General features: G+C 37.9%; 3 protein-coding genes across 3 annotated transcripts in view; all 3 read right to left on the bottom strand.

The window, feature by feature from the left end:
• Positions 1 to 2935, bottom strand: part of LOC100637251 (ATP-dependent RNA helicase DDX1-like) — a 9748-nt gene extending 6813 nt beyond the window's left edge. Inside the window, exons 1-11 of the mRNA XM_019995650.1 lie at positions 2863 to 2935; positions 2747 to 2798; positions 2597 to 2690; positions 1786 to 1876; positions 1567 to 1608; positions 1063 to 1146; positions 675 to 758; positions 544 to 620; positions 417 to 489; positions 139 to 215; positions 31 to 84 (exon numbers count right to left, since the gene is read on the bottom strand). Coding sequence (XP_019851209.1) covers positions 31 to 84; positions 139 to 215; positions 417 to 489; positions 544 to 620; positions 675 to 758; positions 1063 to 1146; positions 1567 to 1608; positions 1786 to 1876; positions 2597 to 2690; positions 2747 to 2798; positions 2863 to 2935 — 801 coding nt within the window. The remainder of the gene's footprint in view (positions 1 to 30; positions 85 to 138; positions 216 to 416; positions 490 to 543; positions 621 to 674; positions 759 to 1062; positions 1147 to 1566; positions 1609 to 1785; positions 1877 to 2596; positions 2691 to 2746; positions 2799 to 2862) is intronic.
• A 49-nt stretch (positions 2936 to 2984) lies between these two features.
• Positions 2985 to 4909, bottom strand: LOC100637124 (paired mesoderm homeobox protein 2-like). Its single transcript, XM_019995655.1, has 3 exons — positions 4413 to 4909; positions 4055 to 4323; positions 2985 to 3939 (listed from the first exon to the last, which is right to left on the bottom strand). Exons 1-3 carry the CDS (start codon positions 4723 to 4725, stop codon positions 3472 to 3474), a joined length of 1050 nt encoding a protein of 349 aa, XP_019851214.1. The 5' UTR covers positions 4726 to 4909; the 3' UTR covers positions 2985 to 3471.
• Positions 4910 to 5064: 155 nt separating this feature from the next.
• LOC100636997 (splicing factor 3B subunit 1-like) overlaps positions 5065 to 15000 on the bottom strand; it is a 39237-nt gene continuing 29301 nt past the window's right edge. Inside the window, 7 exon segments of the mRNA XM_011405209.2 lie at positions 5065 to 5403; positions 5644 to 5718; positions 5977 to 6193; positions 7236 to 7508; positions 7815 to 8000; positions 12415 to 12500; positions 13893 to 13985. Coding sequence (XP_011403511.1) covers positions 5320 to 5403; positions 5644 to 5718; positions 5977 to 6193; positions 7236 to 7508; positions 7815 to 8000; positions 12415 to 12500; positions 13893 to 13985 — 1014 coding nt within the window. The 3' untranslated portion in view covers positions 5065 to 5319.

Here is a 15000-nt window from a genome sequence, read left to right as displayed (position 1 = left end):
ACTAATTCGTGTACTGCATGTATGTATAACCTTTGGTGAATATTTAAATGGAAGGTCACCAAAATTGAACCTCATCTCAGCATTCTAAGAAGAGAGCAAGAGAGAATTCTTTACCTACACCTCTCTTATTCTTCTTACCTTTAAAACTACAGCTGGAAAGAAGGTCTCACCAGAGAGTCCTTGAGGTATATCAAAAGCTTTCCCAAACAGGCTGCCTGAAAGAAGATAGCCTCACACATATGGACAACAATAAGATAATTAGATGCAACAATGCAAAAATAAACTTCACTAATAATGTTTTAATATTAAATTAAAGCAAATGTCCTGAAGCCTTCAGTCTCACTATTGTTCCTCAAGGGACATACATACAACACATGTCCCTCCCTCCCCCCAATACTATTATTAGTCCTTCATACCATTCTTGCTAAAACTGATGGAACCGTTCTCAAGATCAATATAGCAGCCAATGGTGTCACCTTTACCAAAAGACTACCTCATACAATGGAGAGAACAACTGATTACAATCACAATAAAGAGTCTCACCTCTCCATAGCTGTCAAACTGGTTGCTCCAGGACTTCTTACCAGTTCCTCCAAACCCAAACCCAAACTTGTCCTTGCCTAAATTTCCAGTCAATACAAAAGGTACAATTGAGTACACTTTGGGTAGAGTACCTAATTCCAGTGAGGCAAGCTGGGTCGACCATCCAACACGACACAATCCTTCATCAGTTACTGTAGCCTCATAATAATATTTACCTTATAATAATGAAGGGAAGGAGAAATATTAAAAAAAGGTAACTTAAGTCAAACTTATATGCACATACAGAAGATTGTATAATCCTTGTGTTGGTTTATTATGTTAAGTGGGCGATTTATTATTGAGGATAACAACTAAGTAGCTGTTACTCCATTATAAGATTAAAGTTAAGGCACATTTCTAATTTTACTGTTGTTGCAAAGATAGTGCAATCTCCTGTATACACGGATGCTGACTGGATTTATTCATAGATAGTGGATATTCCAGTGGGTTATTCCCTATCTATAATGCAATGTCTATTACCTTCATTTACTCCAAGGTTAGTCCTACAGCCATGCCATTGCTTATGCTCACGACACTGACACAGTAAACCATCAGGTGATATGGCTACAGTTAAAAATAATAATGCAGATAATAATACATTATTGATATCAATGGTACATTGGGAGAAAAGCAATTAAACTGTTTACCTATTCATTACAATAAAAATCCCAGTTCTCATCATAATAAAATTTTTTATCATACTTAGTGAGAAATATTGATTATTGAATTTCAATGAAGTTCCATGAAAAAGGGTCAACTTCACCTTAAAACAATTACTAATCTTTATTGGGTCTAATTAATGTGATATAAAGGATTTTATCATCCAATGAAGACTCAGCTGCTTCCTCTACTCTCAGCTGCAATAATGTACAAATGTACCATCATCTCTCTCCTCCTCTCTCTCTCTCTCTTCCTCTCTCCTGGCCGCTTCCCTCTCCCAACACAGCTGCTAGAAATTAAGGAGCATAAACTGATTAGTCTTACCTAGAGACTCTCCTCTGTCATGGGGATTGAGTCCAACTGTAGCTACAAATGAAAAGATCAGAGACTATAAAATCAAATTAACGAGTATCATTACAACCAAGCAAACAATGGATATTTTGCCAGCAAATGGGAACACAGATCAATCAAAAACACAGCCCCAATTAAGGATTGTTATTTTTAGAGGACAAAATGTACTAGGAGAGTGAGTGCATGGTGTACCTGATTGTTCGATCTTGCTCTGGCCTCTCCCGCCCATTTTCTCATCTCTCAATGCTTCGTATGTTATCTGTATCACAGGGAGTGAGAATGCCTGGTTGGAGGAGGAAAATACTTTACATGACAAAAAATTACAAATTAATTTTTAAGTAATATATAGCCATTGACAACCAGGACTGATGACTAATTCATTGCTACTAAGGAAGGCTTTTTACTGTCATTTCCTTTTCAAAATTACAAGTACATGTATGTGGCCTGATGTCATTATGCTATGCAAAAAGTTTGAGCTGATTCTGATGAGTATCCTGTACCATAGTAATTATAGTCCATGCTTTTTTTGAAAAATTTTGCTTCCAAATCACCCCAAAATTTAATACATTTTCTGACACATATTGATGTCCTTATGTTGTGTAAAAAGTTTGAGCTGATTCCAACTAAAATTTTAAAGTTATGAACATTTTCAAAAACATGCCAATTTCTGAAAAATACCCTGTACTATAGCCCATGGTTTTTTTTCAAAAATTGGCTCCAAAATCACCCCTATTTTTATTACATTTTCTGATACATATTAATGTCCTTATATTATGCAGAAAGTTTGAGCTAATTCCAATTTAAAGTTTCTGAGTTATGAGTCTCTGAAAATCCAAAAACATAAAACTTATGTCATGGCCAAAAACTTATGCTATGGTCAAAAACTTATGTCATGGTCAATGACATAATGATGGACTATACATACAGACTATAGTAATTGTGCTGGCTCCTCCCACCCTCTCAGTATTAAGAGGCTGCTACACGAGACGAGTACTAGACTTACTCCTGTCTTTCCACTCCCAGTCTCAGCAGCCATTAGTACATCCCCACCTCCTAGTATGAGTGGAATGGCTTCTGCCTGTACATCAGTGGGGAGGCTATGATTTATGAATAAAATATATACAAATTAAATAAAGCAATCCATTAGTATTACAGCCAGTCCACTTCTTCTAGCGCTTGTATTATTTCTGGCATGACCCCAAGTTCTAGCAGTTTTTAAAAATAAAGATAGTTCTAAAATTTATTTAATTCCCATAGCATCAAATTTACCTGAGAAGGCAGTCATCTTGAAATCATTAAAAGTAGGCGCGGCTTGCGTTGAAATGATTACAATTTTTGGCATGATTGCATTATCATAATTAATTTTTAATAGCAAGATTTAATAAACCAAATTAGTTTAATAGAAACAACTTAATTTATTAAGACTAGAGAGGGATAGTAATGATTGAATTTTGCAATAATAATAATAATAATAATAATAATAATAATAATAATAATAATATAATAATAATAATAACAATAGTTTTGTCTGGAAGTGGAGGGGAAAGATTGTGACTGATGAGTGAGGGATTGAAATGAAATATTGATAATGATTTGTATCCAACACACTAGTAACAAAAATAAATTAATAATTATAAATAATAATAATTGAGCTGTCCTATTTTTATGACATTGCCAAGGAGCTCAATGATCAAAAAATTTAAAGTTCACAATGAAGTATGAAGGCTTGAGTGGAGGGAATGAGAGGAAAAAGAGAGAGACAGATGATATTGATAACCTATCATTGTCGGATGATTTGAAAAAACAACTTTGTCTTTGTCAGGAAGAGAGAGAGAGAGAGCGAGCAAGGAGGTGAGACAGAGAGAGAGAGAGGAAAATCTAGCAGTGTGGGGCATATCTTGTCATTGATTGCAGGTATGAATTAGTAAAGTGACCAGCTCCTGTTGGTGCACCTGTTCCAGTGGGTGTCTGATGACTTACAATGCCCATTGCTGCAAAGGGTGACTCAGGAGTGTAGCTGTGTATCGGGTTTGGAGTCGGGCATGACGTTGGAATGATGGAGGGAGATTGGGGCGGAGAGTGGAACGTTGGTGGTGAGAATGAGTCTACGGGTGAGCTTGTCCAGCTCTCGTTTCCACCGGTTGATGGGTGCATTTTCCTTGCTGGGGGACTAGAGAGAGGACTGCTGGTTGATTTCTTTGGACTGGAGGCTCCTTTGCCATCACTCGGAGCCGGAGAGGAGACAGGACTCTCTTGATCTTCAGAGTCTTTGCTGTCCTTCTGGTTTGCAGCTGCTGCTGCCTTTTCTGCTTTTCTCCATTTGGCTCTACGATTCTGAAACCAAACCTATTCAGAGAGAGGAGGAAATGAATTATAATGAAACGATATCAAGTTACAATGAAGCATACCACTATGATACACTATGCAGTAATGATGAGTGTGTATTATTATTATAACTTACTTGTACTCTTGCTTCTGTGAGGCTGATTTTCATAGCTAGCTCTTCACGCATGAAAACATCTGGATAGCGTGTCTTTTCAAAAGCTTTCTCCAGCTCTTCTAGCTGATGGCTGGTGAAATTGGTTCTATGACGCCTTTGCTTTCCTTTTCTGTAAGGCTCAGAGCGACCAATAGACATTGATGAAGGAACCATTGGCCCAGCAGAAGGATGGTGCAAGTACATGCCTGCATGACTGTTGGGAGCATGGACTGTTGCTAGAGATGTGGAATCTGTGGAGGGAAATGAAGAATAATTGTAAAGCAAATGAATTATGATAAATTGGCTTGTAATTGCATGATAAAATGGCATAATCACTTACTCAATGGAAGGAGGCCGGCATGCCCAGGATGGCTGTAAACCAAAGGGTTGATCTGTGAGAATGGAGGAGAGCAGGAGGACATTGACATCTGTCCACCAGCACAAGAGTTCTGCATAGACAGGGCCGATACACCTGGTTTCTGCTCCGGGCCTGCTCCAGGCATCAATGGCATGTCATAGGCCGGAGGGCTTGTGAGAGATCCGGGAGAGTCTAGGCTGTAGTGTCGACCACCAAACTTTCCTGCTGGGTTTCCAGTAGCCATGGGGAACCGGTAGTCAGATGGGTGAACTATGAGGACGCTGCTGTTCTGCATTGATGAAGAGGAGAAAGAGTTTGAAGGCAGACCGTTTGCCGTATTGCTAAGGTATTGGTGAGGAGACTCCAGAGTGTACTTATATTATACACGGCTTGACTGTTTTACACTCGAGGAGTGTAAACTGGTGCAGATTGCTTCTAGGTAAAAGAAGAGAGGAATAGCAAGAATACTGTGGACTCAAGAGCCAGCAGATCATGCTTTTATAAGGAGAATCCAAGCGCGCTTGTACGGAACAAAATTAATTAATTGGATTATATTAACTGGGAGCGGAGGCGAGCGGTTATGTTTGTTGTGTAAACGCAGTACAATATAATGTGGTTTATTACTGCTTTATGCTTTAAAGAGAACTCTGCTGACACACCAAAATGCAAATAATAATAAATTAACTTATCATCATCAAATAAACAACAACAATAACAACAACAATACACATTAGTGGTAAGTACTTGTGGTAGTGCAGCATTGCAGAAAAAATGAATTTCCACACTGAAAGTGTTCCGTGAGAATATTTCCAGGTGGGTAAAAGCACAAGGCTGTACAGTATATTGTATCAGTATAGAAAGTTATACGAGAACAATGAGAAAGCTGAATTCAGAGGAATATATCCAATTCATCACGAACATAATGATTTCGTTCATCATTTAGAATCCTAGGATAGCCTGATACAAGAGAGTCCTAAAAATAGAGAGAGAAGGGGGGGGAGAGGGAGAGAAGGAAAAGGGAGAAGGAGAGAGAGAGAGAGGGGGGAGAGTGTGAGAGAGAGGGGGAGGGAAGGTAAGAGAAGGAAATAGTAGGAAGAAAAGGAAAGAGAGGGAAAGAAATAAAAGAAGGAAAAATGAGGAACATACAATCACAATGGTGTGTGTGTGTGAGTATTTAATCTAATATATATGTACATGCACATGTACACCATACCTGTGAGCCAATGTACAGATTATTATACACCTTCCAATAGACCTCTCTGACCCTGCGAGCAGGATGAAACAAGCCCTGAAGGGAAAAAAGAGAACACAAATTTAAAAAATAAAATAAAAGGGAGAGGTGGTGGTGGGGAGGGGGAGAGAGGTTTGAGCCATAAGAAGCTGTACTTATGAGGGTGAACGATGAGATAAAGATTCCACAAAGTAGTACTCCCCCACACTCACTCATCAAATGTGGTTTACACTGCTACAACCCAATGATGCTTCCCGATACTCTCTCACACACACAAGTATACATATATCCCTCCTCATTACTGTACTCCCTAACCTGTAGTGTGTATAGCAGGACCCTCACGGGACCAATGGAGACTCTCATACCGTCAGTTGCATCATGGAAGGACTGCATCATGTGTGGAGCAGTCTCAAATATATTAGGCCAGACACAGTTCATGAGGTGAACAAGAGCATCCTCGCATCCAAACCCATAGACACCCAGTGCCATGTGTTTCACTGCCCAGCAGGCTGTCTGTCTATGGACCAGATCCCTATCGAGAGAATTATAATAGTCATGACGTGTGATATGATGGTGGTGGCGGTACGGGTAGGCTTAAATAATTATATGGCACCTGATATCTGTTTTAAATCTCAATTAGCCAATATACTCACTCGCTCACTTAGCACACTCATCAACAGTTTGACCACACAGAGCAGTGTCAGAGTAAACATTGCATTAGTACCTTTTTCATAAGAAATTATTATAAGACCTCCTCCCTCCCCATACTACAACATTAAAGGCTCTCTCACTATCTAAGTCCAATTACACCCAAATACCTTTAAATGATACATTAGTGCCTACTACTTCAAAATAATGCAATTTCACATGTATATAATTATACACGTACAATTATAATGGTCCAACTTGTCAATATAAATTAGCAAAATAAAGCTAAAATGGAATAATGACTGCTAATAATGGATTTGGGGCAATTTTGAAACAGTTACTAGCGCATTATTATTGCAAATTTGTGTGTCAAAGTGAATAAATAAATGGGCAAAGAAGTTCAAAACAGTTTTGTATTGTACATTAGATTAGAGCTGACTATAATCGAATTAGGCAAAGTGAAATTCATTCATGTTTATAAATGATGAACAACAGAATGCAAAATAACAATACACGGTCCCTGAATGGATCTGGAGTGAATAGAAGTGAAGGAAGAGGAAGAACATGTGATTATTATAATACGCTCCAGACTTCATTAGATAACAAAGCATGAGAATATCTAAGATCACAAAGGCAAGCATCCTCCAGTAGAACCCATACCAGATCAACAAGGCTCATAGCAGCGTAATGAAGTAATAGACAGATATGCCCACAAGGCATCACACACTTACTGAGGGATTCACTTGAGTAACTGTGATAAGTGTTCTCTCACACACTCACACACACATTAATGGCTATACTTGAATCACCTCCATTCATACATGCATGTACATGTACATACATGTACAATAAGATCTCTTTTACTTAGCTTTGTATGTGTGTGCAAGTGAGTGTTCTCTGTCTTTCTCTGTCTCTCTCTCTCTAACCTGTCCATTAGAGCATCTTCAAGTAATGGTGTCACAGCATATATGTAGTCCTTTCCCATCTCTCCGATGTACTCAAATAGAAATGACAAGGACTTGAGGACGCCATTTTGAACGTTGAGCTCAGGGACACGATACTCGTTCATGAGGGCAGGGAGGACAGTGAACGGGGCACAAGTCTCAGCAACTATGGCAATGGCTACCGTTGTACAGACACGATTCTGACGCTCTTGCACCTTGAGGTTATTGAGTAAAGTTGCCAAAACATCTTGAGGGCTGGAGAGAGAGAGAGAGAGGAGAGAGAGATAAAGAGAAGTAGATAAAAATGAAAATTATCAAAAGTCAACAGAAGTAATATGATATTCCTCCTAACTCAAGCTGCTATAGTACACTTAAGACATTTCCAAAAAACAATCAGTTGTATAGGGCATTATCTACAAATAATTCCCTTTATCTACCTCACAAGTCTTAACTAAGAATTTCTCACAATCTCTCTTAACTAAGAATTTCTCACAATCTCTCTTAACTAAGAATTTCTCACAATCTCTCTACATCTCACTCCCTCCCTCTCTCTCAGCTCACCCAATGGCCTTAGCAATGTAGCCAAAAGTGTTGACTGTGGCACGTCTAATAGCTTTCTTGTGTGCTTTGAGTAGCTCCAGTAATTCAAAACAAATCCTCATCCACTCCTTAGCAGGTACGAACTCAGCCCCTCTGTCAGCAATCCTACCAACAAGGTCAATACAGTTCTCTTGAACCTTTTCATGTCTAGGGAGGAAGGAAAGAGAGAGAGGAAATGAGTTGAACACATTCAAATGATGTCAATATCAGTGCAACTGCAATGTGATACCCATATGTAACACAAAACTATAATAGTTCAAAATGAGGGAAAAAAAGAAATCTGTCATAAACAAATGCGAACCCAATCAAGGCTCACAGCACTGCAGTGGTTTGTAAAAGTGGTAAAATGAGACAACTATGATAACACACCCAGACTCCATCTCTCCTCAAGAAACCAACAAAGCAAACCCAGCATGTACACACACTTTATACATGAGGTGGGCAAAAGACAAAACAAGCATTATGCATGTATACATGCAGTGGATCAAGGACTATAACATTACTTCATGCAATAAACCAGACAAGTAAGACAGACAGAAAGAAGCAGACAAGCTTCATTAGGATATACAGTCTTTATTAGAGCAAAGGGGATCAGGCAGGAGAGAGAAAGAAGAGGGAGAGAAAGAGAGGAGAGATAAATAAGCTATATATAAAAATATACATGATGTAACAGAGAGAAAAGCAGCAACAATAATTGTCAATAAAGGTAGTCAAAAAAAAGTAATGGACGACTAAATGTATTACTACAACCATCAAACATAACAGATTAATTAACACAACACAATTACAACACAAATAACACAAATACCAAATATCGAAGTAGTAAATGCTTCAAATACAGTCACCAACCGTGCTCCCTGTTACATAATCCAAATTAAGTTTCCAAATAACAAAACTTAATAACAGGCTAATGAGCTAGTGCCTCTTGGAACAATGCTTGCAGGCCAATCAATGGATTATCCAACCTGTTAATGTATGCTTATTCAATTAGTGGGAAAGGTGATTCAAATAATTGGTGGACCGCAACATACTACAACTAGTGAAGCAATCATGTAATTGAGTACACTCAGTCTGCATACCTTGTCAGTACGCTAACTGTCCCACTACTCTAAACCTGCACCTATCAAAAGAGTGGAGTAAGAATTCCACATATCACGAGCTCCCTCTTTACTAATTGCTCTTACTAGTAAACTCACCCTCTACACGAGCTAATAGTACGCTAGTTAGTACTACACAATGCCTCGTTGATGAATGGTAGGCTGATCTGAGAGAATTAATGACCATTACTGTGTATGTAATCTAATAAAGAGTTTCTTTCATTCCATTTGTAAGAGAGAGAGAGAGAGAGGGATAAATAGAAAGAGGAAGTAGTGAGTATAGTTTGTTAACAAGCAAACACGAATGACACTAATTGCATGTGGAATATGGTTGAGTAAACCTAGAGTGTGTTTCTGATACTTCGACTCATTACTCTTAATTCAATAAGAGAGTAAGAGATTAAGAGATAGAGAGAGGGGGGGGAGATAAAGAAAAAAAATTAGAGGAAGAGAAAAGTAAACAAACAAAATTAATTGTAACACTTGAATGCTCAGACAGAATTAATTACAAAATGATAATTAGTGTCATAATCTAATAAACTCCCTTCCCCTCTCCATCTACCAAAGGCACTGTTGAGACAATGACTTAAGTACAATAATGACTGAGGTCAACTAATAGACTCAAACCTAATTAACAGTGTACATCAGTACAGTGACTGAAAAGCCTCACAAAGTCACTCCTCATCTTTTATTCTTATAAATCAGTTTGCTCTAAGGCTTCTGCTTCTGCCACACTAATCACCTGCTGGCATATCTCTCCAATACAACCCTGTACTGACTGTATCTCAGGCATGAGCATGCATGCACATACAAAGTGATAAGATTATACTGTAAAGTGATATACAAGGGCTCATGCTCAGAGTGTAGTATATATTTACATTGAATATCAATGACACTGCACAATGTGTGTGTGTGTGTGTAGCATCTTACAAAGAAGGCAAGTGAATAGTAAGCAAGAGCAGCACTTGAAGATCAAGTAACATGTGGTATTCCAACCACAGTCTAGACCTGTATATTGTACAGTGTAAATAAAACCACCTGAACACTCAAGGCAACCCTGCATCAGATATCTTGTTTGTTTCAACAACAACAACACCAACAATCCAGCATTTACATATGTGTATGCACACGCATAAAAACACGGAGTGATTGGAGTCATTGATTTATGGTTAAAACTCTCTATGATTGTATTACTAATCTACACTTATTCTTCCTCCTATAGTTCTCCCACTCTCTCTCTCCTTATTCACAGTAGGGCAGATATAGGTATTTCCTAGCAACTAACATCGCGTCACTCCATCAGGCAATCCTAATTACCGTCCCCATGAGAGTAGAGGCCTCCCCACCTCCAGACAGCAAGGGAGGAAAGAGAACCAACTTATACAAACTAGTAGTAAAACGAACAACTTGGCAGCTACACAGCCCACACACTGGAATGGGAACACAGATTAACATATACATGGGAAGAGGAACAGCCAAAGACATCTATGATAATAATAATAATAATAATAATGATATATATGCATAATGCCCACGTAATTCTACTGTACATGTATGTGTACATATACATGTATATTTGCGGGCTATAGTAAGTATAGTCCTATGAGAATCTACTACGCAAAGGGAATTTAATAATAAAAAAGTTGGAGACATAGAAGCAGACATGAGAGGGAGGATGAGGGAAGGGTAGAGTTCAACTACATGTATCACATATTCCAAAACTGAGACACACACAGACTATAATGTACATGTACATGCACATGATGATAGCCGTGAGTCATGATTGAGAGAGAACGGATCATTAGGTACTAGACAAAGTACCGAATTCTTTAGAGATAAAACATGTAAGCATTGAAGAGAAAAGTTATGATAGCCATTGGTATGGTTGTAATATATACCACACACATACCAGCACGATCTCTGACATGCAATGTAGAATCAGAAAACTAGAAAGTAGACGAATATGTATATACATGTACATGTATGTGGCTGAGAATAACTTTTATATATAATAGCAGAAGAGATATGGAATAGATACTAGAAGTAAAACATAGAAAGATATAACAATATTAATATATAAACAGAATCACAATACGACGCATCACTAAATATTAAATATTTTGCTATCCATTACATCAAATCTACCAACACTTTAATAATAATTGCAAATAGCAGAATCTCCTAATACAATGCATGCAGCTATTGATAGTGTGCATGTGTGCCTGTGTAGTCTGGATATCTCCCACTGTCCCTATATTATTATTGGGCCCACATGTACTTTCATTAATAAGTGCAAACATACACGCATGTAGCAAGCACACGCAGTCACACAAACAAGTGAATGGTAGTAATGCGTATTGTGACTGGAGAGATCTTGTTATGGCAAGTTGATCCAATTAACCGAACACTGGAATGAGTTCTGATGTCTGGACAAGTTGCATTATCATACAAGAGTACACCACAGACACACACAGTATACTGTACTGCAGTCACTCTAATACAGCCCCAATGCATTGAGACACATAAACTACATACTGCTTTAATGACACTGGGCCCTATACTTGTATTATAGGTACATATGTGACACCAACAGATTAAGAAGGAGAGTCATACATACAGTGGTCATAAATGTACTTGATAAGCTTTTACTTCCTGACAACAAGTAGCTGATATCATAGGGTGGGGAACAGACACGTACACACATACACACCAGCCACTCACGTATCTGGACCAACAGGAGTAGACAATATGACAAAAGAGTGGGCGGAAACAGAGACAGATAGTAAGGGATTTCGTTTGAGTAGTAAACGTCAGCCATAGAGTTGTATACACCCAATACTACATACACACACACACACACAACAAACAAACATACACATATATACGACATAATACACTACATACAAGTACAATATGCTGCGGCTGCTCCTGGTATAAACAATGTGTTGTCTATGACAAGGTTGATCCCCTCTAGTGCTTTCAAGGACACATTCTGTAGTCTGTGTCGAGTAATTATAGAGAGTATCTTACCATTAATGGGCCGTATTTACTGAGGCTAAGAGTAAAAGGAGGAAGAGGAGGAGGAGTGGGTGAGAGAGAGAGAGAGAGAGAGAGAGGGAGGGTGAGTATAATGTAGTGACAGAGAGTGAGGGAGAGGATGGAGAGAGGAGAAAGTTCGGGGAGAGAGTTTACTAGTAAAGGAAGGAGTAAAGACAAAGACTGCTAGTGTGTATGATGGTTCTAGACATGATTCAATTAACACTTATCATCTTTACACAACAATGGGAGAACTGTTGATCAATAGTTCTAGTCATAAGTGCCAACTGAGCCAATGAAGCATGTGACCACATCCTACACGTACCTCATTAGCAAAAACATGCACGCACGTATAACCGTCAGCTTTGCTTGTTGGGATATCATTAGTAAACTAGAGACCAATTTCTAGTAAATTGCGGTATACTCACCTGTTTTTTAGTATAGGGGTGAGGCGTGGTAGTAGATCTTTGATGGGTGGAGTCATCCTCGTCATACCAATAACATTAACGATTGCCTGAAAAATATAACAATAATAATAGATAAAATTTTTTAATATATTATATCTATATGCTCGTGCTATAGTACATGAAAAGTTTGAGGTGAATTCGAGCACAGAGATTTTAAAGACAAGAGCCAAATTCAAACTACGAGATATCTCTAGTTCATTGCAATTAGTTTGAGCTGGTCAAAATAAATTTCAATTAAACTTGTTCTAAATTTGGCTCAACCCGCAAGACCATGATCTATTATATAGTACAGCTAGGGTATAATTCATCAAAATGGCCAGAATACTAAGAAATAGAATAAAGAGATTAGTTTCTGTACGTCAGCATACCAAGAACCAGTGGCTCACATGAGATGAGTAGAACATGTACGACATACATGCACATGTGTAAATAAGGTCATGATGTCACTAATTTAATATCCACTGCTTTATAGACTGTAGGATTAGTGGTTTCAAAGGACAATATTCCACCCACTTAAACTGATTCACTACACAGAACTTCAAGGAATAATTGGGAAATATTATCCACATAAGTATAGACATGAGATCACACCACAGAGGCCCATCAAATCCTATCATATCTATCTATCTATCTAGCTCCAATGCAATCCATACTATAACACACAAATACTATAACACATAATGACAGGGTTTCCCCTGGATTTGGGCACAGTGCTCACATGCAGCTTCATGTCAGTGGATTGTAAGACCCTGTACTATTATAGCACAGGATATTTCCACAAAAATAACAAAAGAGAATTATCCATTTTCACAATTTTTCTGATACATACACATATGCACTTATGTTGTCCATCAACTTTGAGCTGATTCCGATCAAATTTAGAGTCCTATAAACTTTTTAAAGTTGTTCAAATGCCATGTAGCTGTCTTGTCAGCTCATGAAGTATACTGTTTAGCTCTCTCAGCATACTTTATGGGACACTCTAAAAATAAACATATCCCACATATTCTACAGGAACGCTGCATATCCCATAAAACACGATCTATTTTTCTCTCTCACGCTCTCTCTACGATAAAGTGTGCATTATTAAAAGAATTAGAACAGATACTTGAGTAATTAAGAGAATGAGTACGTGTGTGGTAACTACAATTAAGAGACTCTAGGAGTACGCAATGAAAGAATGGAAACTAACCAGCTACAAGGGTGGAAACTATATACTACGTGTTATTTTAAAAAGGAGGAAAGACACTGGGCTAATAGTGCTATCCTGTCTAAAATTAACTTACTATGTAATTCTATTATAGCTTGATACACAAACACACACACACACACATACACTAGTAAACTAAGTTGTGCGTGTGTGTGTGTGTGTGTGTGTGTGGACATGCATGTACATCACTTTCAACAAGTGCTGGTCATTATTATGTGCTCATTCTTACTTTTAATCCTCCCAGTATACTGCCTAGCACTTCAGGATACTCTTCACCGAGATACTCATAAAGCACAACACCCAAATGACCCAAGAGTTTCTCCTACAATAAAAAGAAGCAAAAAATGAAATTTGCTCATGCAGTGCAATTAACCTAAATGTACATGTACGTTAATTATTATTGCTTTCTTTTCTCATGGCTCTTCCCTTTTTTATTCTCCTCTCTAATCTCCCTCTTTCTCTCTCTCTCCTTCCCTCTCTCTAATACATACACAGACATTCTCTTTCTAATGCATTCTCAAAGAAATCAGGTTACACATGCAAATGATATGATTCAATCATTACTATTTACAATGTACTTTTAAAACCAATTAGGAGAACAACAACAAGCAAGAGCTAATTGGTTAGATTCACAAATAATCACAAAGAGATATCAGATTACAGAGGCCACCCAAAGACCAGACAAGCACATGTACATGTACACAAATTGTAATTTCATATAACACGGAATGCTAATCCTAGCTCCATTACTACAGATGGACCACTAGAGTAGGTTGTAGCTACACCAGACATGTATTCACGCAGACATACATTCAGGGCATGCTGTCGCTCCACACGAAAATAATATTAAAATCATAATTAGATTTGCGAGTTGCATGACCTCTTAAATCTTGATGGAGGCAAAATTTAGCAATTCAAAACATTAATTATATTCATAGACGCATGCATGTACATGCATGTATACCATGCATGTACAGGAAATGAGTGTCTATACTCTATTGTAATGTAGAGAGAGGTTCATAGTGCGCTCTGAAGCCACTGCATGCGAGAAGGGTTCAAGTGACTAGGCCTTGAAGTGGTAATGTAGGGGAACAAAACTCGGTCCAAATACATAATGACTATCGTCAATAGTATTATAATAAGAATGGAACAATATAATTATCATAGGGATTGATATATTAAATAATGTGTAGTGAATGTAATGTAATAAGGGAAACTGAGAGGATTAAAATAAATAAGTAAATAATGATGAGCTTTATATGCATCCATTTGAATAAGAAATGAAGCAGACAGACCAAAGGACTGGGTGTGATTCAGTAGATAAAGGTTTTAGTGAT

The sequence above is a fragment of the Amphimedon queenslandica genome, unplaced genomic scaffold, assembly GCF_000090795.2.
Source record: "Amphimedon queenslandica unplaced genomic scaffold, v1.1 AMPQUscaffold_13436, whole genome shotgun sequence".
NCBI lineage: Eukaryota > Metazoa > Porifera > Demospongiae > Haplosclerida > Niphatidae > Amphimedon > Amphimedon queenslandica.
This window is presented reverse-complemented; position numbering and strand designations above follow the sequence as displayed.